Raw genomic sequence first — 24,181 nt, 5'->3', positions numbered from 1 at the left:
GACTGAGCCACCCAGGCACCCTAGTTTACAATTTAGTTTTATCCTTCCTCCAAATTCAACCCTGAAGATTTGAGGGATATCACCAACTCTATATAGAAATAGCTAAGGGCTGAAACATACTGTTTTTAACTTGCAGTGCAAGTTAAAAGCCTACACTTTTTATGGGCTTCCTGAAGGCTTCAGAACAGCGAGGGTGTTGATGGATAATTGCCATTACGGTTGAACACTAGAATAAGGAAAGAGGAAGGGATTGCCTCAGGGCTATAAAATGATGCTAGAAACAGATCTGAGGCTCAGTATCCTTGTGCCCCCTTTTGTTATCAGGCTTCAAAACACTTGTCTTACTTCCTTTGCAAAGCAGAGAGAGGTCAGGGCTGACTGTATACCGGTTCTCTGCTAAATGATTGCAGTGCGTCCCTGGGAAAGTTAGCCCGACATCTGACTCCCCCAGTTCTTCACAGACAGGCTCTTTGTGTGATCAACCAGCGCCCCTGTTCTCCCTCCTGCGGGTGTCGTTCTGTATGTTCTTAATCGTCAGGTGTGTGACGTGACCAGACGCTTGAGGGCCTGCATTCTGTCCCTTCCTATCATTGAATCTGCCTGGGGACAGTAACCATGTTGTGAAGTTACATACCCATGGACCCGAGGCAGATTCTGCCAACGAGTGGCTGCCTCGCAGTGCTGCCTATCAGACGCTAGATGTTCTGCCGCAAAGGGAGTATTCTGGGTCCGTGCTGTCCAGGACGGTAGCCATTAGGCACAGGCAACTGTTAAGTCCTTGAAGTATGGCCGCTGTGAATGAGGAACTGGATTCCTTCAGAGGAAGTGTGAGACGGGAGACGTGTACCTGTCCCTCTCCTGGTAAGCCCCCATCGCACGTCGCCTCCTCTCTTACTACAGGGAGTGCTATTCCAGCTTAAAAGCAAGTGCGTCTCGCAAAACCTGGCTTCTACATGCAACCCAGTCCATTTGTCTGTAGCTTAGCCAAAGAAACAGTAATCGATGCGGACAGTGCCATCTGAGGAGTAAAATTGATCTGAGGGTAAAATGGGGTGCATCGGCCTGAGGTGTCTGTCTGGCAGTCTCACCACTGTGATGCCTTCCTCAGAACGACTTGGCTACACTGCTTTGTGAGATGAAGGGGGAACTGAACCCCCCCCCCCCACCCCATGTAAGATGTGACTCGTAGGAGCCAGTGAGGTATGTGCTCTGGAGCACGGTCTCCATGCTGGGGATCTCCGGTTGGAGCCTGCCGTGGGGAAGACAGTAATGAGTCAGTAATGTAGTTGCATGGGCAGCAGCATATATAGTAGAATGATGCTCTGAACTCTAGCATGAGCCTCTTGTACCCCAGGCCTTTTGTGAGGTGCCTGTGCAACCCCGTTGGGCCATCAGGGTATCTCTGTGACATAGGAGCCATTTGTATCCTCATTTGCCAACAAGAAAACCGGGGAATAGAAAGGAGCGGTAACATCCCCCCCCCCCCCCCCCCCGTGTCACCGATGCCAGAGCCCGCAGTCCTCGGGGCACTTGTGGAGCAGTGGCCTTCGCGCCTCGCCCCTGGCGGAAAGCTGAGTCAGGTGAGAACGGCGGGCTCAGCGGGCGCTGGAGTAAGTGCGGTCGGCGAGGCCTCCTATCCCTGGTGTGACAGCAGCACCGTCATTGCCACGGGTGGAAGCTGACGGGGTTTCCTAAGGCGGCCTGCGGTTGGTTCTTCGTCACTTCCGCCTGGTGTGGGAGCGACGGGCGCGAGGCCATCGTGTGGGCCTTGCCCCTCAGGTGAGCCTGCACGCTGAGCTACATCTACTTTCCCTGTAGGAAAATGCTCTGTGAGACAGGGTTTATTCTGATAGCATTCCAGAAGGATGGCTCCCCCCCCCCCCCCGCCATTTTGTTTCTTGTCAGTTAAGTGAGATATTTGTGGGGGAGGTACCCTCGGCAGAAGAAAATGACCAGTCGCACAGAAACAGTCCACCTCCCTCCTCTGGTAGGGACCAGGCTGCCCAGGAGTGTAATTTGGTTCCTTTGCTTCAGAAAGATGGAGGTCGTATGCTGTAGCGGGAAAAGCTGAAAGCCAGGAGATCTGGGTTCCAGTCCCAGCCTTGCAGTGAGACCCAGGTTGTGCCTCCCCTGTGGCCATTTGTTTTCTTATCTGTGCAAAGAGACACTGGATGGGACAATGTCTAAGTTTCTGCGGAGCTCTCCATTCTGGAAGAAGGACTCATGCTAAATTTGCTCAGCAGTGAGGAGGTCTCTCCCGGCTCTGGGCAGTCCTGAGCAGGCGTGTCCTCTCTCTCCTGCAGGCGTCTTGGCCATCCTCATCCCCCGCCTGGACCTGGTCATCTCCCTGGTGGGGTCCGTGAGCAGCAGTGCCCTGGCCCTCATCATCCCGCCCCTCCTGGAGATCACCACCTACTACTCGGAGGGCATGAGCCCCATCACCATCGCCAAGGACGCCCTGATCAGCATCCTGGGCTTCGTGGGCTTTGTGGTGGGGACGTATGAGGCCCTCTACGAGCTGATCCAGCCAAGCAGTGCTCCTGTCTTCATCAACTCCACCAGTGCCTTTGTATAGCGATCTGCCCACCCCGCCCCTGTGTGTTCCCCAGCCCCTGGCCCCAGAGCCTCAGCTAGGGTCCGGGCTCTGGGGAAAGGTGAGGTTGCTGTCCAGGAGCCCCTCTACCCGGCATCTGGGTGCCCTGGGCCAGGTAGGGCTGAGGGCACAGGTGAGAGTGGGTAGCAGATATGCAGAGGCCCCTCTTAGTGGCAGGGCCACCCCTGTTCATTTGTACTTACATTAACCCAGACCTTTGCAACTCTTTTCCCTCATCCTGTCTCCTCCCTTACCTGCCTCCCTCCTTCTGACCCACCTCATCCAATTATTCCTGTTGCACAGCTCACTTTATGTAAAAATCTTAGCATCCCCCACCTCCTGTTTTCTCCTTTCCAGGCCCAGGCCTGGATTAAATGAGTGGGAGGGCTGGGCCTCTCTCTTTCTCATACCTCTCCCAGATATTTTACCTCAGTTTCCTCCAACCTGTTCAAGTCTCCAGGAGGTGCCTGGACCTACCTAGTAGTTAAAAACCAGCCTTCCAAAGCTGGAGCTTTTAATCTTTACTCTCTCTGCCTGTGACCCTTGGCAACACCTCCTCCAAATTCCTCGTGTGGGTCACAGTGTTGTATTCTTAGATGCTTTAGCTTCCGAAAGATATCAAGTCCTGCCTAAATTGAAAATATTTATATTTTATTTAAAATTAGCTTCTGTTTTTAGATTCTGTCTCTAGATCTGGGGTTATTGTGGATTGTTTCTTCCTCAGTAAGCTTTTACTAGGTTTCTCCTGCTGAAAAGAAACTTGCTCTAGGAAATGTGTGCTTAGGTCCTCAGCACCCTTGTCTGAGTACCCCAGAGGTTTTAATCAGGATCATTTTCACGTGTACCTCTGTGGGGAGGTATGGACTTTGCCTCCCACTGACCAGCCTGGTTTCATATTGAGAAGACACGCAGGACTCAGGATATGTTTGCCAGTGCACTGGGCCGAGGAAGGATGGCCGAGTGGGATGTGCTGCTTTCCACAGGAGGCTTATAAAATGGTCGCGTCGTGCGCTGAGGCCCCCGACGGGCACATGGCACGCTAGCGTTCAGTTGCCAGCACGTCGGGAGGACACCCACACTTCGCCGTGGATGAGAAGACGGGGCCAGTGAGCACAGAGCGTGAAGTTCAGTTCACAGAATTAAGAAGCAGCTGGTCTGACACTACACGTGGTGCTTGGTTGTTTACAATCAACGGGGGACAGGCCGGAAGCAGCTCCCCACCCCGGGCTGCCTCCACGACCTGGACTTCTTCTAAAGGGAACCACTCGGTAGGGACTTCGGTCCCCTATGTTTTAAACACTAATCGTGACCCCGTCCCTCCCCCTGCATGCCTCCCTGAGTGTCAAAAATAGCCTCGGTGTTGGCTCACCTCAAGGCCAGCCTTCAGATTTGGGAACAAACTGTAGAGAAAGCAGAGAAAGGTTCGTGGCCTTGCTTTTGGCTGCCTTTTCTCCCCCCTGTTGGTGTGAGAAGTATTTCAGAAGGCATTCATTAAGTCTCCATCCCCTGAGCTGTGTGTGTGTGTGTGTGTGTGTGTGTGTGTGTGTGTGTTCATGTGTGTGCAATAGGGTCCTGCTGTCCTCCTCTCCTGTCACCAGGCCGTTTCTGACCTGGAGACACAGTTCGCCCTGAAAGTTGGAGAGCAGTGTAGCTTCATCAGGGTCCTGTTTGTTTGTGTTTCCCCAAAGCTTGTAAGGGCTCTGACCGCCCCCGTCCCCGCCCCCAGCCTGGCTTTTTCTCTCTCTTCTGTTCCAAAGCCAAATTCTCATTGCAATGACTCCCAGCCTACTAATAATTTATGAACTTAGGGAGATGGGATCACTTGTGACTTGGTCTCCATTAGGAGAATGACGGTTTTCACCCACCCTTTCTGTGGTCACCAGTAGGTGCTTATGGGACTCAGATTCTAGCTGAAGGGGGCAGCGGCCCTGCCCTGTGAAACCTCAGGCGCAGAAGGTACCAAAGTGGGTTCAAGAGTTGCGCTCATCTGTTTGCAAGCCCTGGGCTCCAGCCGTCTTTCCATGGCAGTCCTGAGAGTTGTTTTCAGTGAGAAGGCACATGCCAGAAGGAGGGAATCAGATCTGTGTCCTGCCCACAGCCTCTGTGCTGGAGGCCTCTGTAACTCAGGGAGCTGCTAGAGGCCATCCTGTCCGGTGGGTAGCAAGACCTGACCTGAGGACTGGGTGGCACAAAACAGTGGTCCTCTGGTCCCAGGTCTTAGCAAAATGCAGACTACTGTTTCAGGGTCCCTGGCCTAGAAAACGTGTGTGGGAGAGACGGCACCACTAGCTTTGGGGCTTCTGGAAGCTAATTTGGCACAGCCTTGTCCCCGTTTGATCTTTTTCCTGTGCTCCTGCTGCTTCAGAAGAGCCAGGCAAGGGGGGCCCTGTCCGTGGGCCTTTCCGGTTGTGAGGTTGTCAAGTAAAGGGTCAGCCAGAAGATGGAGGGTAGGGGGAAGCGGCCCTCTGGGCCAGCTCAGGATAGCTTGCTCTTCTGCCCATGAGGCTTCTGCAGTCAGGGGGCCTTCCCTGGTTTCTGTCCATGGCTCATCAGGAACCAGCCGCCCAGCCTCTCTCCGTGCCCTGCTCTGGCCCCTGGTGAAGCAGGCCCAGCATACACAGAAGTCTGATTAGGGGCAACGAGGCTCTCGAGTGTGAGGTTGCATCTGCCGGGCCAAAGGCAAACCGTGGGATTCTCGGGCCGATACTGTTAGGCTCTGTGCCCCTCCCCCAGCCACCCCAAGTGCAGCCTCAGATTTCCAGTAGCCCCGAGGTGGCTTCTCAGAGCCCCTTGTTTTGTTTTTGTTTTTGCTTGCAAACGCTGCTCTTAGGAGGTTTCCAACTCTCTGTCAGCAGCGTACCTCCCCTCAAATGGCTGGGAAGAGCATGATCTGTCATCTTGTGTGTAGTTTTCTGGAAGTTGTCACCATTCACAAGTGTCATTATTTGTATATTGTGCTGCTGTCTGGCTGCTAGGAGCCCTTCATCTGCACAAACCCGGGCCAGATGCGTATGAATGTGTGGCGTATCTTAGCTCAGAACCTGCAGCTTCCGCCCTCCCTCTCTGCCACTCACCTCTCTGGCCGGATTCATTGGCTGGTGCTCACTGCTCACTCTACCCCCATGAAAGGTACAAGCTGCAGTTTATTCACTTGTCTTCAAGTGATGATCCCAGAAAGGAACATGGGGAAATCTTTCCTCCGCCCCCATTCTCCTGGCTTACTTTTTTCTTCCCAAACGTCTCCCTTCCTGAATTGTAGAATATCTACTCTGTATAACACTACATATTCACCTCATGTTTTTTGGAAGTGCAAAATCTCAATTTGTGTCTGTTTACAGCTCTCTCTATTCACTGCTCACAGCAAAGGGGTCTGTATCAGTGGCTTGTATTTCGAAGCCGATCAGATGTTAAGGCGAGCCCCCAGCATCGGCCCCGGTCCGAACCCGACGCCACTTCCTGACAGCGGAGGCACATGGTACAAGTCGCGTGACCTCGTGATTAGGGAGTCGGCTCCGAGTCTGCCTTAGAATTAAATTTTCCAAAGTACATTACAAATCTCCAAGACCGTTAGGGGAAAGGAGAGGGTGTGGCTTGTCTTTGAAATCATGGTCAATACTTTTAGACAATTTAATTAGTCCTGCTGGTTGCAGGGCTGTGTGCTCCGACAGCATTGGCTTGTGGTATTTCTTCCCTGTTCTTTGTACCACCGGGTCATTATCTGGCCGGGGTATGTAAGTGGTGCTGATATGTGGCCACCAGAACGGGGGGGCGGGGAAACGAGGGTTAAGGGTGCCTGCTGTAAGCCGTGTTCTTTTGTTGAAATCAAGGCGATGCTGGGGAAGCTGTTTTTAGCGAACAACGAATTTATGTGACTCTCTTGTAAACCATGTCGATGAATGTGCAAATAAGACGAATATGAAAAACTGCCATCCAACAGGTGTTGGTAACCAGACGGTACCGTGTATATTATACCGTGTATGTGCCTACATGGGTGTCATTTCTCACGGGGTATGTGTAAGAGAGGTAGATCATGCAGGAGCTCATAGAAGAATTTGTTTTGGGTTCTGCACTTGGATCATGTGTTAAACTTTTCCTTCCTCAATAAATGAATTTTATTTTTTATTTTTGAGAGGTTGCAGTCTGCATCTTTGTTTTTGCCTTTTGTGTTGTTTTTTGTAGTATCACTCAGATCTCTTTACTAGATCTTGCTAGGTTGAAATGTTTTTAGTTGCTGTCCCAGAGCTCCTCTGGGAGAGCAGTGCAAACAGTAGGACCACCTGTGGAATTGAGCGTTCCCGAGAAAGGGGCCAGGTAGGTATTTTTCTGTCAGACAGTCCTGCCCTTCCTTAGCCTGCTCCTGCTTTTATTGAAAACTTGAGTAGAAACTCTCAACCCTCTCTGTGTATATCGGACGATCATACTTGACAGGTATGATGGGTAGTTTCACGTGTTAACGCGGCTGGGCTATGACGTCGAGTAACCCAGTTATTCCATCAAACACTAACCTCACTGTTGCTCTGAAGCTATTTTGTAGACGTGGTTGATGTTGACAATCAGTTGCCTTTGAATACAAGTTTTTCCTTAAAGTGTGGGTGGGCCTCCTCCACTCAGTTGAAGGGCCTTAAGAGGAAAGTCGAGGTTTCAGTGAGGAAGAAGTTCCACTGCAAGACTGCAGCGTCAGCTCCTGTCAGGACGGCCAGCCTGCCAGCTTGCCCTGGGAATTTTGGACTTGCCAGCCCTCACAGTCACATAAACCAATTCCTTGAGATCCCACCCCCTCCGTGTAGGTGTATATGTTTAAAGCAGGGAGACAGATTTCAGGACAGTGGAAGAGAGGACTCCCTTTCCCCTTTTGTGCCATTAGGAGGGCAGACAAGACCGTCTGAGCTGCCTCTTTAGGGGATCAGAAAACCAATCTTGGGCAGCTACTGAGTTAGACTCATTCAAAAGCAGAGCCCCCGAGGCACAGTATTGAAGTATATAGCACTTTACGGAGAGAGGAAGGCAGGGAATGGATTCTGACTACTTTCCGTTATCAATATTATTTCTGGAACTGGGAGGTCAAAGGGATTCGGTGACTGTTCCAAGCCATCAGCCAGTGGCAGAATTAGGACACATATGCAAGCACGGAGATTCCAGAACCCAAGCGCTTCCCCAAGGCATTGGCTACCTCCCCCTCTTTGTTACAGCCTCAGGAGGGAGGCCCACCTTTAGGGATTATGGCGAGCATTAGAGAGAATGTTCTAAACTGCCTGGCATGGAAGCTTATGAAGCATTTTCTGAAATATCAGTCGAATGGAAGCAAAGCAAGACTCAGAAGCAGTTTTAGTTGTTTTGTGGGTTTGCATCCCGTTCTTTAGTCCTGTCTTGCTCACGTTGTGGAGAACATTCAAAACTTTTTAGGTTTTCCACCTCTTCACATTTTTGGTCCTGCTCACGTTCACACTTAATGGTTGTAATCCCTCCTTCCAGATAATAAGGACCCTCGAGGGAAGCCCACTGTACTGCTAGAGGCATAAATTGAGTGACAGTGGACTGAATTTGGACCCTAAACTTGGGACTCTTGGCTAAGTAAGCTTGCTTCCTCAGACTCTGCCTGTTGCAGACATACGCAAGAAACTATCCTTAACTGGTGCACTTTACTAGACCCTTGGTCATTGGTCTCCCTCCATTTTGGGGGAAAAAATTGGAGTATATACGTGTAATAAAATTCACCTGTTTCTTAAGTGTACAGTTTGATGAGTTTTGACAAATGCATGCCATCATTTGACTACCATTTCAATCAAGATGTGGAATGTTTGCTTTACCCTGAGAAGTTCCCTTGCAGTCAGTCCCATCCCCATGCCACCGGACTCCTTGGCAACAACCGACCTGACTTCTCAGTCTCTAGTTTTGCCTTTTCTAGAATGTTGTCTAAATGGAACCATTAAGTATGTAGTCCTTTATGTCTGGCTTCCTTCACTTAGCAAAATGCTTTCTATATTCATCTACATCATTCCACGTATCAGTAGTTTGTTTCTCTTTATTGCTGAATAATATTTCATTGTATGGACGAACCATAATTTGTTTATTGTCAATTGTTGGATGTTTGGGTTGCTTCCAGTTTTGGGCCATTATGAATAAAGCTGCTACAAATATTTGTGTGCAAACCTTTGTGTAGACACATGTTTTCATTTCTCTTGGGTAAATGCCTAGGAGTGGAATTGTGGGTTTGGATGGTAAGTGTACATTAACTGTATAAGAAATTGGAAAATTGTTTTTCCAGAGTGACTCTGCTATTTTGGATTCCTCCCAACAATTTATAAAAGCTCCAGTTGCTCCAATACTTCATATTGTGGTCTTTTAAATTTTGGCCATCTTAATGGGGATGTAGCAGACCCTCTTTGTGGTTTTGGTATGCCTTTGCCTAATGACTAGTGACGTCCTGCACTTTTCCTTGCTTAGTTGCCATTGATCTATCTTCTTTAGTGACGTATTTAAGGATTTAGTCTTCTTAAAAATTTTAAAGTTTTTTTGTTTTGAATTAACTATGGATTCACGGGTGCGAAGAAATGTATGGGGGGGATCCAGTGCAGGGGGATCCCTTCTTCCGGTCTCCCCCAGTGTTGACATCTTGTATCACTGTAGTACATGATCAAAACCAGGAAATTGACATTGGCACAAAACATACAGCTCATTCAGATTTCTCCAGTCACATACACACTCATTTGTGTGTGTGTGGGGGGGGGGGGTGGAAGATTCTTGTCTATGCCATTACGACAAGACTCCCAACACACTGCCCCTATGTACCCACACTCGCCTCCTGCGCTCCCCCACATCCCTCACCCTGGGCAACTGCTAATCTGTTCTTCATCTCTATCACTATGTGATTTCACAAATGTTACATAAATTGAATTACACAGTATGCACCCTTCTGAGACTGGCTTCTTTCACTCAGTAAAATTTCTTTGACGATCATTCAAGTTGTTACCTATTTTAATAGTTTGCCTTTTTTTATTGCTACGTTGTACTCCATGGTACGGACGTACCACACTTTGTTCAACCACTCACCCAGGGAAGGAAATCTGCATTGTTTCCAGGTCTGGCTATTACAGATAATGCTGCTGTGAATATTCATTCATGTACACGTTTCTGCATGAAAACAAGTTTTCATTTCCATGGGATAGAAATCCAAGAGTACAATTGCTGAGTTGTATGTAAGCCCATTTTTAGTTTTAAAAGGAACTTCCAGGGGCACCTGGGTGGCGCAGTCGGTTAAGTGTCCGACTTCAGCCAGGTCACGATCTCGCGGTCCGTGAGTTCGAGCCCCGCGTCGGGCTCTGGGCTGATGGCTCAGAGCCTGGAGCCTGTTTCCGATTCTGTGTCTCCCTCTCTCTCTGCCCCTCCCCCGTTCATGCTCTGTCTCTCTCTGTCCCAAAAATAAATAAACGTTGAAAAAAAAATTTTTTAAAAGGAACTTCCAAACCACTTTCCAGAGTGGCTGTACCATTTTACATTTCTATCAGCCATGTGTGAGTGTCCCACTTTCTCTGCATCCTTGTCAGCATTTGATGTTATCATTATTTTTTATTTTAACCATTCATCAGATCTTATAAATGTTTTGTTAGACGTACACCTAAGTATTTAATTTTCTTGGAGCAATGGAAATGGTAATATGTTTTTAATTTCAATTTCCATGTGTTCATGGGTACTCTGTAGAAATGCAATTGATATTTGTTAATTTTGTGTCCTACGACCTGTCTTGACTCACTTAATAGTTCTTTGAGTTTTTGTCTAGATTTCTTGGGATTTTCTGTGTAGACAGTCAGGCTCTTTGCATGTAGAGATAGGTGTATTTCCTTTTTTCCTGTTCTGTGTACTTTTTTCCCCCTTATTACTGCAATGGCTAGAACTTGCACTATGTTAAAAGAAAAGAGTGGTGAGAGTAAACATTCTAGGCTTGTCTCTGATTGCACAGAGAGAACATTCATTCAGTCTTTCACCGTGAAGTATGATTTAAACTTTTAGATATTTATAGACGTTCTCCTCTGTTTCTGTACTGAGATATATATATATTTTTAAAAATCATGAATGGGTGAATTTTGTTAATTTTTTTCTCCATCACTTGATATGATCTTACAATTTTTCTTTTCTCACCTATTGATATGGTGGATTAAATTTATTGATTTTTCAATATTGAACCAGCCTTGGTTACCTAGAGTAAATCCTACTTAGTCATGGTACATCATTCTTGCTAGATACTGTCGGATTATCTGTTATTTTGGACTCACCCTGATATTTAGTCTGACAAATGTAGACTCCAGAATAGTGCCTTTTTTTTTTTTTTTTTTTCAACGTTTATTTATTTTTGGGACAGAGAGAGACAGAGCATGAACGGGGGAGGGGCAGAGAGAGAGGGAGACACAGAATCGGAAACAGGCTCCAGGCTCTGAGCCATCAGCCCAGAGCCCGACGCGGGGCTAGAACTCACGGACTGCGAGATCGTGACCTGGCTGAAGTCGGACGCTTAACCGACTGCGCCACCCAGGCGCCCCAAGAATAGTGCCTTTTTGTAAATGAACAAAACCATTTTGCCATAACTGCTGTTCTTGGCATGAGAAGGTTTTTTTTTTTTTTTTTGCCTCAGGCCAGGTTTCCCGCTGCTGTAATGCTACATAAAGCCCGCATATGTTTCCTTAGGACAGTTTCTCAACTTCGCTATTCTGTATGTTTGGTGGTGAATAATTCTTTGCTGTGGAGAATGTCCTGTTCATTATAGGATGTTTAGCAATATCCCTGGTCTCTAGCCACTAAATGCCAGTTGTGGTGATCCAAAGTGTCTCCGGACATTGCCAGAGGTACTCTGGGAGGGGGGGGGGCAGGCGTGGGGACTGGGGGGTTCAAATCATCCCCCTCACCTATTGAGAACTACTACCTTAATACGTTTAGCCCCGTCTTACCCCTAGCTGGGGGAATGGATTTTTTTTTTTTTTTTTAATCTGGCCATGGAACAAAGGTAAGTGTGTGGTTATGGATACTACGAAAAGATCTGACTTTTTAATATTAGTGATAAAATAGCTAACGTCTTTTGAACCTTTACTATGCTAACTACGCTAAGCATCATTATTATCACTTCTAGTACTCCCATCCAGTGAAGGGAGGTGCTGGTAAAGTCTCCATTTTTCAGACTGAGGCATGAGAGGTTAAACGACTTAACCAAGATCACACTTTCTAAGTTGTGGAGCCGGGTCTGTGTGGCTCCAAACCTTATACTTCCCGTGAGATCTTCCCTGCCACTCACTCTGTCTCTCAACACCCCTCAGCGGACACAGGACGTTTCCAGGCCCTAGTCTCCCGTATTCCGACTTCAACCCACCAGGACTACCCGCCATTGCCCAAATACTTAAAACCTCTAGGCCTGGCTGGCCCTTCTCTCTGTGCTAAATCTGAAGCTCAATTTTAAGGCCCAGTTTGGATGGCTGCTCCTCTTTAGAAGTTTCCCTGGCCGCGTCAGTCAGAATTTATGGTTCCCTCCTCAGCAGAGCGGTAACATCCCTTGTCTGGGTAGCTTCATGTCTACTTATGCTGGACAGTTGTGACTGCTTGGCGACTCCCTAGATCATGAGCTTCCTGAGCAAGGATCAGATCAGGCTAGATCTCCCCGTGCTTGTCTGTGCGGGGCTAATTATGTATCTGGAATTAGCTGGTGACTAATTGGTTTGTGTGGTTTCCTTGAGTAGGGAATAGTGCCTGGCCTCCAAAGAGCTGATGTCACTATATTTACTTTTAGTTTTGCATCAATCTAAGCAAGCCCTTTCCTTGGTCCGACCCTGGAGATTTGTTGAGGAATCTTGAGAAAATTCTAAATGTCTGTCTTTTCCCAACGGGGTCCTTGAGAAAGTCCCTGCTTTTTACTCAGTGAGACCTCTGGCGCCTCTCCTCAAGACAGAGCTGGCAGAGGCTGCCTGAGGTCTTTGAAAGTCTGTCCTTAGACACTGCAGCATGGGTGGCTGTCCAGCACTTGGGGCCAGGTGCCCCCACAGGCCGGCATTCACCACTTCACCGTGGGGTACCAGGAAGATGGGCCTGATGTTCCACACTGAACTAGCTGTGGGCCTTGGGCAAAGCACTCCGTATCTCAAACCTTTATATCCTGTTTTCTCCCCCTTCTATCTTTTCAAATATCTGTAATCGTCCTTCCAAATGAGAATGGTTTTCCTCCCAAGGCCTTTGGCTCTACCCTTCTTCCACTCCAGATAAGTCCTCCCCACAGGATGTCATGTGTTCCCCCACCCCCACCCCCAGCAGTGCTGCAATTTCTGGAAGATACATTGGCCTTCATCAACCCCATGTGATGGTACAGTTGTGCAAGCCCGGCCTCCCATCACGGCCCTCTGAATGAGCAGGCTCACAACTCCTTTGCTGTTGTCTGGTGAATTGAATTCCAGCTGCCTTTCTACCGTGGACATGACTGTGAGTCCTCACCCCCACCCCTCCTGGCTTCCCTCTAGCCCCCACTCAAGGTTGCTGTGGCACTCTTAAGATCCGGCCTCAGAACTGGACGCAGGATCACAGGAGTGGCTTGGGGTTGAACCCCAGGGTTGAGCAGACCCCACCTCCCAGGATCTGGACACTCGCCTGTTAATACCACTTAGAATAATGTGACACTCTAGGCCTTGAACTCATTAGACTGAAGCCTCTCAGTCCTCCTTGCTGCTGTCCCTCAATCCCCTGATGTCCCCCTGCAGTTTGTTTCATGAACCCAAATGTAAAGCCAAGATCGGGAGTCAGGCAGCCCCATATTGAATCCCGGCCCTGTCACTTGTGAACTGGGTGACCTTACTTTAAGTCACTAATGTAAGTTACAAGCCACTTAATTTATGTGTGTCTCCGTTCCTCCGTCTGTGACTGGAGGTGACAGTACTTACCTCATGAGGTTTTTGTGAGGATTCAATGGGACAAGATATGCCAAGTGCTTTCACAGCACCTGTCCTATAGCAAGTGCCAGTAAGAGGTGGGAATGAAGATGATTATGGTGAACTGTAAAAACGCCCAGCCTGGTAGTCAGGAAACCTGCCTGTCTGCCTTTCTCTGCCACTGTTGTGCTGTGTAAGACTCGGATGGTTGGAACCAGAGCCCCAGTGACTTGAGATGGGAGAATTGCCCTAAAAACCTTCCGGTCTTCCACAGCTCAGTAGGCTGATCTTGATCTCAGAGAGCCCTCTGCTGGTTGGTACATGAAGGTGCAGGCTCAGGAAGACTGGGAAAGAGGGGCCTGTTCTGGAAAGGGGGGCTGGCTGGAGAGAGGCTCCCCTATCCAGGGGGAGAGCAAGTTGTGTTGTAGGGAGATTCCCAGGCTGGGTGCAGACTTGACTGTGGGCCTCATGCCTGTGAAGTTCTACCTGCGGGACCTCAAACCCTTCTCCTCTGTGGGCCTGGGGATAAGGCACATCAGGAATGAAGATACAGTGGATCTGCACTTCCCAAAGTGGACCCTGGACAGTCATTTAAAAAATCTGAATGTTTATGTGTTTTCGTGTATTCTAGAAAACAAATACCGACTTTCAAATCCTTTAGTTTATGCATATATCATTTTGGGGTGAATACAAATGCTTTTTCAAATCAGAACGCACTGAAAGAAAATTATTAAGTAAACAATGGCACAGGTGGTATTCTATTAGGGCAAAAATCATAAAAGTGGTCAGCAAAACAACAGAAGTCTGGGCAACACCGGACTAGCCTGTTTGTGATTTCCTGCACAGCTCTGATAAATTAATCCGATCTATATACTATCTAGTATTACTTCCTAGCATAGGTTACCATTTATTGTTTATGCTTCTAAAAATCGGAACGCCAATTCATACCTGCCCGGGGCCACGTTGCTCTGTGGCAGAGGGGTTTGGAGCCCAGCCTATCTGGCCGCAGAGCCACAATGTGCGGTGGTGCCTCCCACGATGTGACTTCTCTGCCCACCCCACTGGGACCGCGGCGGCAGGGACTGGGCTTTCCAGTCTCAGTGTCACTGCAGGGCCTACGTGGACCACAGTAGCCCGGGACCAGCTGGGCCTCGGGGCGGGCCGTGGAGAAGCAGCCCAGCCATAGACTGGCTCTGGGCACCGGGAGGGCTGGCTCCCCCAGGCCTGTGCTATAAAGTCCCCTCTCACCGACCAGTGCTGTGAGGTGCACAGAGTGTTGGCCGGGGTCAGCAGCCCTCCAGTCTCGTCCTGGGCCTTTCCCCGACCTGCTGACTGGCGGACTTGTTCCCTCACTGCAGGCAGTTGTGTTGGAATTGGAGGCGTTTTTCCCAAGTGTTCGGGGCCCCGCCGCCAGAGGTTTTGATTTTGTTTGTCTGGGTTGGGGGCTCACAAATCTACATTTTAGCCATTTCGCTAGGTTTGGGAATCACAGTCTTGACCTCTGGGGTCCCTCCTAGCCCCCAAATTCCATGAACCTCAGCTCAGAAGGGCCCGTAGACCCTTGGCCCTTCCCCTGACCCAGCCCCAAACAGGATAAGTGACACAGAAAAATAACAGTAAAAAAGATACTTTATTGTTAAAAAACAACAAATGACCAATGTAAACCAGTCATCCCGTCACACACACCATCACGCACAGCTATGAACCAGTCACGCAAATACACCCTTACCCACACAGTTCCCTCTCTCTATCAGCAGCAACTTGGTGGGTGAGAGTCTCTATTGCTCTTCCTTTTGACTTTTGTCTCCAGAAACAACACGCATGAAAAGGCAGTGGACCGGAGAAAGGGATTGGCAGGGGAGAGAGTGGCACGGCCACCCCGGTCACTGCCGCTCCTGGCTACATACACTCTACACGTGCCCACACTGACCCTCCATGCATAGGGTTGAGTCACTGCAGGTAACACTTCAATTGGCAGGCATCTGAGATGGCAGGGAGAGGCAGGGAAAGGCAGAGCATCCGGCTCCGTGCCTCCCCCCTGCCCTGATGCCCTGAGTGGGAGTTCTGAGTTCCTTGTGTCTAGGGAAGGAAAATCCCTTTGGCAACTCATCCAGACAGCAAGGTTGAAAAGTGCCTAAGAATTTTAAAAACGAAGAATTATGTCCTTCTTGCCTTTGGCCCAAAGTGCTTGAGAAACTTGGGGTGAAGAACCCAGAGTTCCATGAGGTCTGAATTCCTTAACAGAGAAGGCGCAGGGCTGCACGAATCCTGACCGGCCCTGGCTGGAGGAAGGTCATGGGACTTGACAGAGGCAGAGCAAGTTCCTTGGAATCTGGATTCGAGTGGGACCCCAGGAGACTGAGCCAAGCGACGCTCCTCGGGAACCCTTGTCGCCCTCATTCACACCGTGCCCCAGGCCTAGCACAGTACCCGACACGGAGCAGATGCTGGAGTAATGTACGAATGAGGCAGGGCGCACAGCCGGCTTCATCCCTGCTTGCGTACTGCTTACCTCTCAGCCCCTAGAGGACGCGTTGTGGCCCTCCAGGGTCAGATGACCCTGGGCCCCGTCTCTGTGGCCTGTCAGGCGCGGACCTGCCTCTGCCTCCAGAATGGGGCTGTGAGTAGGTGTAAGGGTGCACCCTGGCAGAGCGGACTCAGTAGTTCAGGCCCTGCCTCCCTGGGGACTGAGAGGTGGCAGGCAGCCAGACAGACTGCCTCTTGTCCATCCCAGGAATCAGTGTGTCTGGTTCTCCCGGGTCAACTGCTCTGCGCAGCCCCTTGCTGCAGGGGGGCCCCGGTGCTATTTCTGGAGCTCTTCCCTCAGCTTCCCTCCATCCTCAGGGGCTAGCCGGGGGTCTGGGAGAGCACGTTTCAAGGCATGGCGGCCTGGACTGGGGGTTTCCCTCCCCTTTTCCAGCCACGCTCATCTCACTCGTACAAGACGGAAGGAAGATGCCAAGTCCTTGGCCTCCCACCTGCCTCCCTCTGAGGACAGCTAGAACATGACCTCCTCACAGCTCCCATAATCACTCTCCACCATGTCAGAGCCCTCATAGTGGGGGGGAGCCTGGGGCTGGCCCCGCCCTGTGGGATGCCCACCCCCAACCTCACAGTCGGCATAAGAGGGCCCAGCCCGGCTGAGGCGCATACTTACCCCTTTGTAGCCCCCCTCTGCCAGGCAGGGCCCTCCCCCTCCCTGCCGGAACTGTGAGTGGTAGTAGCTGATGGCCGTGTACTCATTGAGACAGGGGGCCAGCAGGTGTTCCCGGGGACTGGGGGGCCGCGGGGGCATCAGATCTTCCAGGTTCTGGTTGCTGTAACGGGGTGGGAGAGGCGCCCGCTTGTTTTCCAGCTCCAGTGGGAAGGGGAAGCCCCCATAGAGGCCAGTGGGGTCTGGCATCACGGGTGGGGTCTGGTGGCGGTGAGGCGATGGTGGCAGAGGGCCAGGGGTCACTTCAGAGTGGGGGTATTCCCAGCGTTCCTTCCTGGAGTAAGTAGGGGGCCAGACCGTAGCTCCAGCTGGGCACACTGAAAGAAAATGGAAAGTTAGGGTGAGCTCTGAGTTTCCCTGGTAAAGGTTTCCGCAGGCCTTATAGGTACTACACCTGATTCAGCATGTGGTAGAAATGGGCAAAAGAGTTGGGGGGGGGGGGGCGCGGGGCGGGTAATGTGGCTTTCTACGTCGTGTTGTCTCTGGCAGCTTAGGTTGATATCTAGAATTCAATATGGCCAACTTCACGGCCAAAGGTTTAACCCAAAGCCAGCTCCTCTTGCAAATATGTGCCGATGATCCAAGAGTCAGTGAATAAGGGAAGAATATGGACAACTCCACACAGCCCACACCCCGCTGCTGGGGCCAGCGACTCCATCCCAGCTCCTACCGGTAACTTACGTCTCCTTGACTGAAGGAAACAGACACACGGTTTGGGGGGTGTGATGGCATCTATCACAGAGCATGAGTAAATAAGATATGGCTTGGAAGATTGGAGACCAGGCATCCTTGGTCCTTGCTCTGTCCTTGCTACTAAATAGTTGGGTGAGTTAGAACAAGTTACTGTGTTTTTATGAGCCCCAAATTACTCTATCAGCAAAAAGTTTATGAAAATACCTGTTTCAACTAATGGTGAATAAACCAGAAAATATACAGCACTTTACGAATTCACCTCCTAGTGAGCCAAAAGTGAGAGGTCCCTCCTGTAAGTCAGCCAGGTCTGGCCCAAGGCTGCTGTACCTCCAGACTGGATGGCCAGAAGTTGGGACTACTGCTCTTTCCTTTTTCAAGAAAAGCCTAAAGGTACAGAAGCCCCACCCCCCCCTTCACCCCGGGGATCCCATTCACCCCTATCCAGGGTCTACAGGCTTCTGCCGTAGATATCAGTCCTCTGGAATGAGTTGAAATGTGGATGAGGGGATCATGGTGCAATGGAATGAGCCACAGAGTCTGAGGCCAGAGACCTGGCATCTGGTCCAGCCCACTAGTGCACTGTGACCTTGAACACATCCCTTCATATCCCATCCCAAAGGGATAGACTGGATGGCGGCTTCACGTAATGGAGTGTTCAAGTCTACAACCGTATTCCATCAATACCAGAGGCTAAGGGCCTCTGGCTATACTGACCCATCTCCTCGCCTGACCATGTCCTCTTTATGATGGACTCATTGTCAGAGTGGGAAGGGACTGCAGCTGGTGGGAGTCTGGGAGGCACACTGCAGACCACTGGCCGTTGCTTAGAGCTGGGTCCAAAAGTGACAAGTTCATTTGGACCTGAGGTCTTGCTGGGCTCCAGTTGGTTCAGGTTGTTGCAGGAGCTGGCGCTCAGGGGGTTGAGCTCGATGGCAGGCATAGTTTGGGTGTCTACACCAACACTCCTGGCCAGGAGGTCTGGGTCCTCCATGGCCACGGGCTTGTGGGACTTGCAACGGCGGCAGTAGAAGAGGAGCCCAACTGTGCTTAAAACGATGAACAGTAGGGCCGCTATGACGATTAGAATCTCCTGCTGTCCCCAGTCCCCCCTTGTGATCTCAGGGGTGACTAGGCAGTGACCTTCGGAGCAGCCCCTTGCTTCCATTTCACACCTGCAGAGACAGAGAAGTAGTCGGGGGGTTGAGTCACTACACTTCCCTTTCCGTGTCCCCTCTCACAGAGATTTATGGACTCCTACACTCAAGCCCACCTTCTCCGATTTTCAACCAAAAAAAAAGAAAAGGGTTGGTAATGATCACACGTATCAAGTTTAGAACTTTCCACCCTCCACCAGTAGGGTGTGGGAGTCAGTTACATGTTCATTCATGACCTAGATTTGGAATCTAGGCTCTAGGCCCATCCATTATTTCCCACTCATGAGATCTAGGTTTTGGATATACTCTCCATCATTAAGGTGAGACTTCTAATCGTATACTGTGGTCGAGGCAACCAACATACCCAGCTGTCCTCAGCAATGATGTCAGAGTCCCAGCTACAAGTCAGCAGTCACCCAGCCATGGCAACAGGGTGCCAGTGTTACCCACTGTTCTTCAGGAGGTCACAGAAACCCAACGTGACCCTGCACAGACCTTACATTGGACAACTTGTTCAGAGAGAGTACTTGGAATTGTATGACGTCTCTGATCACCGTCAGCTTGGCATTTCATGGAGCAAGGCTCATAGGAGGGAGGCTTCTGTGGCCAGTTTTGTCCACTTTTGAGGGATATTGGGAAAGGCTTCCTCCATCCTGCTTGAGTCCCAGTGTCTAAAACTCCACCACCAACAGTTTGTCCTTTGGGGTTAGACATTGTCCTCCCCAGTTCCTCTTGTAAAATGCAGACCCCACTTTCAGGCAGGAAGTACCCTGTGGCACATGTACTGCAGAGAGGTGTGCTGTGAGGCCAGAAATGCCAGGTGCTGAGAGAAAGGACTGGGGTCATAAACACGTGGAGGGATTTGGACCGGCCCTTTCCTTCTCTGGGCCTCAGGTTCCCATCTGTAAAGTGAGTGGGTGAACTACATCAGTGGCTATCTTAGGCACACACTGACAGCAAGGGGATCCCTTGGAAGTTTGTTCTAATTAGAATCCCAGGCCTCACTCCTTGGATATTCTGATATAGTAGGTCCAGAAATCTGTATTTTCCACAAGTATCCCTGATGATTTTTTAAAGGCTCCCAAGCTGGGGAGCCATAAACCTAGATAATTGCCAGGCCTCTTTACCTCTAGGATTCTAGGGATCTGAGGATTCTTGGACTCCCCCAGGCCAACATAATACAAAGCACAGGTAGCTTACAGTGGGGTTCGAGACCCACAACAGTGCGTCATTGTCCTAGTGGACAATGTGGAGTCATTTGTCTAGAGGAGTCATTGTCCCCGGGCCACTTTCTGAGAAGTCGTGGTCCAGAGCAAGAGAGTAAGAACTTTAGCCATGTTCAGACTTCGGCAAAGATTAGAAAAGCCTGAGGAGCTGATTAGAAGTGCAGATTCGTGAACCCCCACCTAGTGAGTCTGATGCAGTGGGTTCAGAATAAGGCTTGAGAAATCTTAATTAGAACTCTCCTCTGAGTGCTCTGATGCAGGTGGTTGGAGGGAGAAGCCTCACCCATGGAAAAGACCAAGAAGCCAGGTCGCTGGAACACTCCACTCCTGGTCTCCCATTGGCTTCTCCGGAGGTCAGAGTGCAGACGTCATTCATTCCCTCATGGGGCCAAACCCAGGGTGAGGAGCCAATGGCAGGTGGCCTCCCCTATGCTTACCTGTCTCCCATGTAAGGGTGAGGGCAGTTACAGGAGGCTCCTTCAGGGGAGGGGATACAAGTGCCACCTTCCAGGCACGGTGTCACAGTGCAGTTTTCCCTTCTTTGTTCACAGTGCCTCCCAGAGAACTGTGGGGGACACCTGCAGACATACCCTGGGAGGGAGGGAGGAGAGGGGGGACAGTCAGGCAGCTGCAGGCTGAGAGGCCCTCCGGGACAGAGGGGAGGCCTCGGCATGTTTGCAGACCCACGTGTTCACGTTTAGTTATTGAATGCCTCCTTCTGTGACGAGCACCGTGTGCTGCCCTGCTGGGCAAGAAGACGTGATTCCCTGCCCTCACACAACTTATAGTCTCCGGAGGACCGGCATCTGAAGAATAGTGGTGGATATCCTTCTCATCGTCCCAGACAACGCTTATTCAGTGCTGGTCACGGTTCTAAGAATCTTCAAGTGTCAGCCCATTTGAGCCTCATAACAACTCTGAAGCTGGTTATGTCATCCTCAACAGGTACAGGTTGATGGCGGGTGAGGAAATGAGGCACAGAGAACATATGACGCTTGTTTGCGCTCACACAGGAGGTAAATGGCAAATTTGGGACTCCGACCTATTGAACCAGTTGTGTAGAATATCGGTGTATTAGTCATCACCATTGAACAACAGAGCTTAGGGAGCCAAGGGACAGTGGGAGCTGCAGGGCCAGGGAGGTGGGAGGGGCCAGAGCACCGCCAAGAGCCTGATGCAGGAATTAGGAGTTAGGACTCCATCTTAACAGCAAGGGGAAGCCACTGCAAGGTTCCAAGCAGGAAACGGGTGCACTCAGACCTGCTCTGTATAAAGATTCCTCTGGAGCCCTGCTGGAAAACGCAGGTGGGGGCAGAGAAATGAGAGAGCAGGGAAGCAGCTGGCACAAGGGTGAAAGATAACGGCTGCCTGGTAGTGCGGCCAGACAGGAGGGCTGGCCTCCTTCGATATTTCGCAGATGGAAACGACAGTCCTATCACCCGGGCAAACATGAGAAAACGGGAGGATGCCGAGTGTTGACAGAGATATAGGAGCCTCATGCCCTGCTGGCGAAAGTGCGGGCTGTGTGGCCACGCTGAAGGGCGATTTGGCCCTATTGAGTCAAAATGATGATCTGCATTCTCTGGGCATGCGAATCCCATCCCTGGGCGTGATGTGTGTGCGCGTGTTGGAGGAAGTTCTCCTGCAGGTTCCCAAGAAGATACGTGTGAGGATATTCATGCAGCATTGTTGATGGAGATGGGATGTTGAAGCCACCAGGGTGCTCGCCACTAGCTGAGTGGAGAGGGAGAGAATGAGGGCGTGTGGGCACGCTGGGGTACTGTGGCAATGGATACGAACTGTGGCAGCGTGGATGGACCAGTGTAAAAGGTTACGTATCGCTTACACAATCAGAAATTCAAGCATGTGCAAAACCAATAATGTACAGTTTGCAAGAACTCATTTAAAAACTTCAAATCCTTGCCTATGGGCTTGGGGAAGGGGAAAGGCAGCTGAGTATAGATTAAAAGGCAATAAAAAAGAGAAACTTGGCACCGACCAACGTTAACCCTACGGTGTATGATGAACTCAACCTGTGGCACCAGAGGTCCCTGTTCGTGCCTGTCTCATCCAAACAAGTCAGTCCTTGTTGAGGAAGAACAAAGACTCCTGCCTCCCCGTGGTGTAAACCTAGCAGATCCCAACCCGTTACTCAAGAGATAGTAAGGGGAGGAGAGAGACATTTGGAATCAGAGGGCAGGAGTGCTCCACTGGGATCTACACCCCAAACATGCCTCTCTCACCTGACAGCCATGCGCCTTTCACCAATCTGGGTATCCCTTACACAACCCAGCAGTTTCCTGTGCTGTAAAGTGGAGCCATTGGTGACTTTGTTCCAACGCCCTCTCTCCCTCATGGCGCTGTGCTGAAGGAACATACTTTGTAAACTCTTCAGTGATATATGATTGCTAGGTCAACAGGCTAGGGTCTTCTGAAGAGCCTCCTGGGATAAGCCTTGGAGTCATTTCCAGCCCTTACCTGCCCCACGGGTCTGTGAGCACCTTCCGCCATTGAGACATGGGTTTTGGCTGCAGTCATCACTGTGCACGCAGCACTGGGTGAGGGCCTGCCTTTCCAGCAGGCCTGATGCCTTCTTGCCATGGCCCAGCAGCTCCAGTGCCTCTCCGTTGACCACAACTGCATCCAGGCAGCCTTCGAAGCCCTGGGACACATTTGGGGAAGAACTCAAGAGAACAAGGCCACCCAGAAAGAGGTCCCCTTCAGGCCTGAGACCCTGGCAGTTCTTTGGGAGCATGAGGGAGGTGTCGCTGGATCTGTCAACCAAGAGGCGAAGGGAAGTGTCTGTCTCCTCCACCACAACGGAGTGCCACTCTTGGTCATTCACATGGAGCCAGGAGGAAAGATTTCCATAGAAACCACCTGGGCAACGGTATTCCAGCTGGAGCACTCCATCGACCAGCTGCAAAGAAAGCCCAGATGCCATCAGCAAAGCCAAGAAGTCCTTGGAAGAGCACTGCTAACAAGCTGCCCGGGCAAAGAATGTCGGTTGTGTCTTCATGGGTCAGGGAGGTAGCGTTTGGTGACTTTTAAGGCTGTTTTAGACATTGTCTTTGTGGAGTATAAAAGCCCTCAAAGTACTTTTCTGTCTATGGTCTCATTTGGCCCTTACCACACTCCATGGATGATCTGGGTAGGGATGGCATCTCCTTTCACAGATGAGGAAACTGAGGCCCAGAGATACCTTGCTGACTGAGACCGTGTCTTTTGGATTCTTCTTTGCAGGCCTTTGTAGCACATTCCTCAACATTGGCCTTCAGGGACACCAAAAACCTCCCTCACCCCCCCTCTCTTCTTCAACAGTTCCACTGTAATCAAAGTAGGTCTCTAAGACCTTTCAAGAGGATCCACAGAGGGAGACCATTTTTATAATAATCCTAAGACATTATTTGCCTTTTCTCCTCTCATTCTCTCATGAATATACGGTGGAGACTTCCAGACATGTGCTACCACAACTGATGAACACAGAGGTACATCTAAAAATCCAGCTGCCTACTGTTGAGCCATACATGTGTAAGAGAGATATGCAAAATGTAAAACAATGCCACTCTCTTCTTTTTTCTTAATTTTGGAAATGTAATTATTATTCACAAAAATATGGTATTTGTGTTAACATGTAATAAGTTTCTTGTTATTTTTATTTTTTTTTAAGTTTATTTATTTTTCAGAGAGAGGGCAGGGGAGGGGCAGAGAGAGAGGGAGACAGAGAATCCCAAGCAGGCTCCACAGTGTTAGCACAGAGCCTGATGTGAGGCTTGAACTCATGAACAGTGAGATCATGACCTGAGCTGAAACTGAGAGTCAGACGCTTAACTGACTAAGCCACCCAGGTGCCCCTCTTTTTAAATGAATTAATAAATAAAGATTTTAATATTTCTCAGTTTTAATTTCTAATACTGAAAATAGTGATAGCTATAACCCACATAAACAAAACTTCCCTAGGATCTTCAATTATTTTTAAGAGTGTGAAAAGTCCTGAAATTAAGAAATCTGAGAAAACACTAGGTTAAATCATTTTAGTTTACCTCAGCCCAAGAAATAGGACTACTGTGGCCAAGAGATAGAACTTCTGCTTACTCGGCTGTGTAGAGCTTTTTCTGGGTGAAATTTGAAAATCCAATCCAGTGTTTTATAGAAAGTAGCTGCTTGTTTGTACCCCACTTTCCCAATTTTTGCCCTGCTTGAATACTACCTATACCGTTATATACTTAAAAAGGAAACTTACTATTACTACAGAATGTAGACTCAAAACATTGTCCTTAAATCACTCCTTTCACTTGGTTAGGACCACAAATCTACTGGTCCCATCATCTTTCCATTGTCTCTCGACCTCTGTAAGGTCCTCACTTGTCTCCTTATCCAGTTTAAATTCCATAGTCAAATTCCTG

General features: G+C 49.8%; 2 protein-coding genes across 3 annotated transcripts in view; one reads left to right on the top strand and one right to left on the bottom strand.

Moving 5' to 3' along the window:
* The window catches only part of SLC36A1 (solute carrier family 36 member 1), a 62,345-nt gene extending 39,868 nt beyond the window's left edge, over positions 1-22,477 (top strand). Inside the window, exon 10 of one of the 2 annotated variants that reach the window (XM_045436802.1) lies at positions 20,721-22,477. In XM_045436802.1, the coding sequence (XP_045292758.1) occupies positions 20,721-20,731 (11 nt within the window). In that variant the 3' untranslated portion in view covers positions 20,732-22,477. Of the gene's footprint in view, positions 1-2,303; positions 6,723-20,720 lie in introns of those variants that run through there. The other variant, XM_045436813.1, reaches the window with a different exon arrangement.
* Positions 15,100-24,181, bottom strand: part of FAT2 (FAT atypical cadherin 2) — an 82,870-nt gene continuing 73,788 nt past the window's right edge. The window contains exons 21-24 of the mRNA XM_045436789.1: positions 22,254-22,695; positions 20,213-20,366; positions 18,110-18,567; positions 15,100-17,019 (exon numbers count right to left, since the gene is read on the bottom strand). Of these exons, the coding sequence (XP_045292745.1) occupies positions 16,487-17,019; positions 18,110-18,567; positions 20,213-20,366; positions 22,254-22,695 (1,587 nt within the window). The 3' untranslated portion in view covers positions 15,100-16,486. The remainder of the gene's footprint in view (positions 17,020-18,109; positions 18,568-20,212; positions 20,367-22,253; positions 22,696-24,181) is intronic.

This window comes from Leopardus geoffroyi, chromosome A1 (genome assembly GCF_018350155.1).
Source record: "Leopardus geoffroyi isolate Oge1 chromosome A1, O.geoffroyi_Oge1_pat1.0, whole genome shotgun sequence".
Classification (NCBI taxonomy): Eukaryota; Metazoa; Chordata; class Mammalia; order Carnivora; family Felidae; genus Leopardus; species Leopardus geoffroyi.
This window is presented reverse-complemented; position numbering and strand designations above follow the sequence as displayed.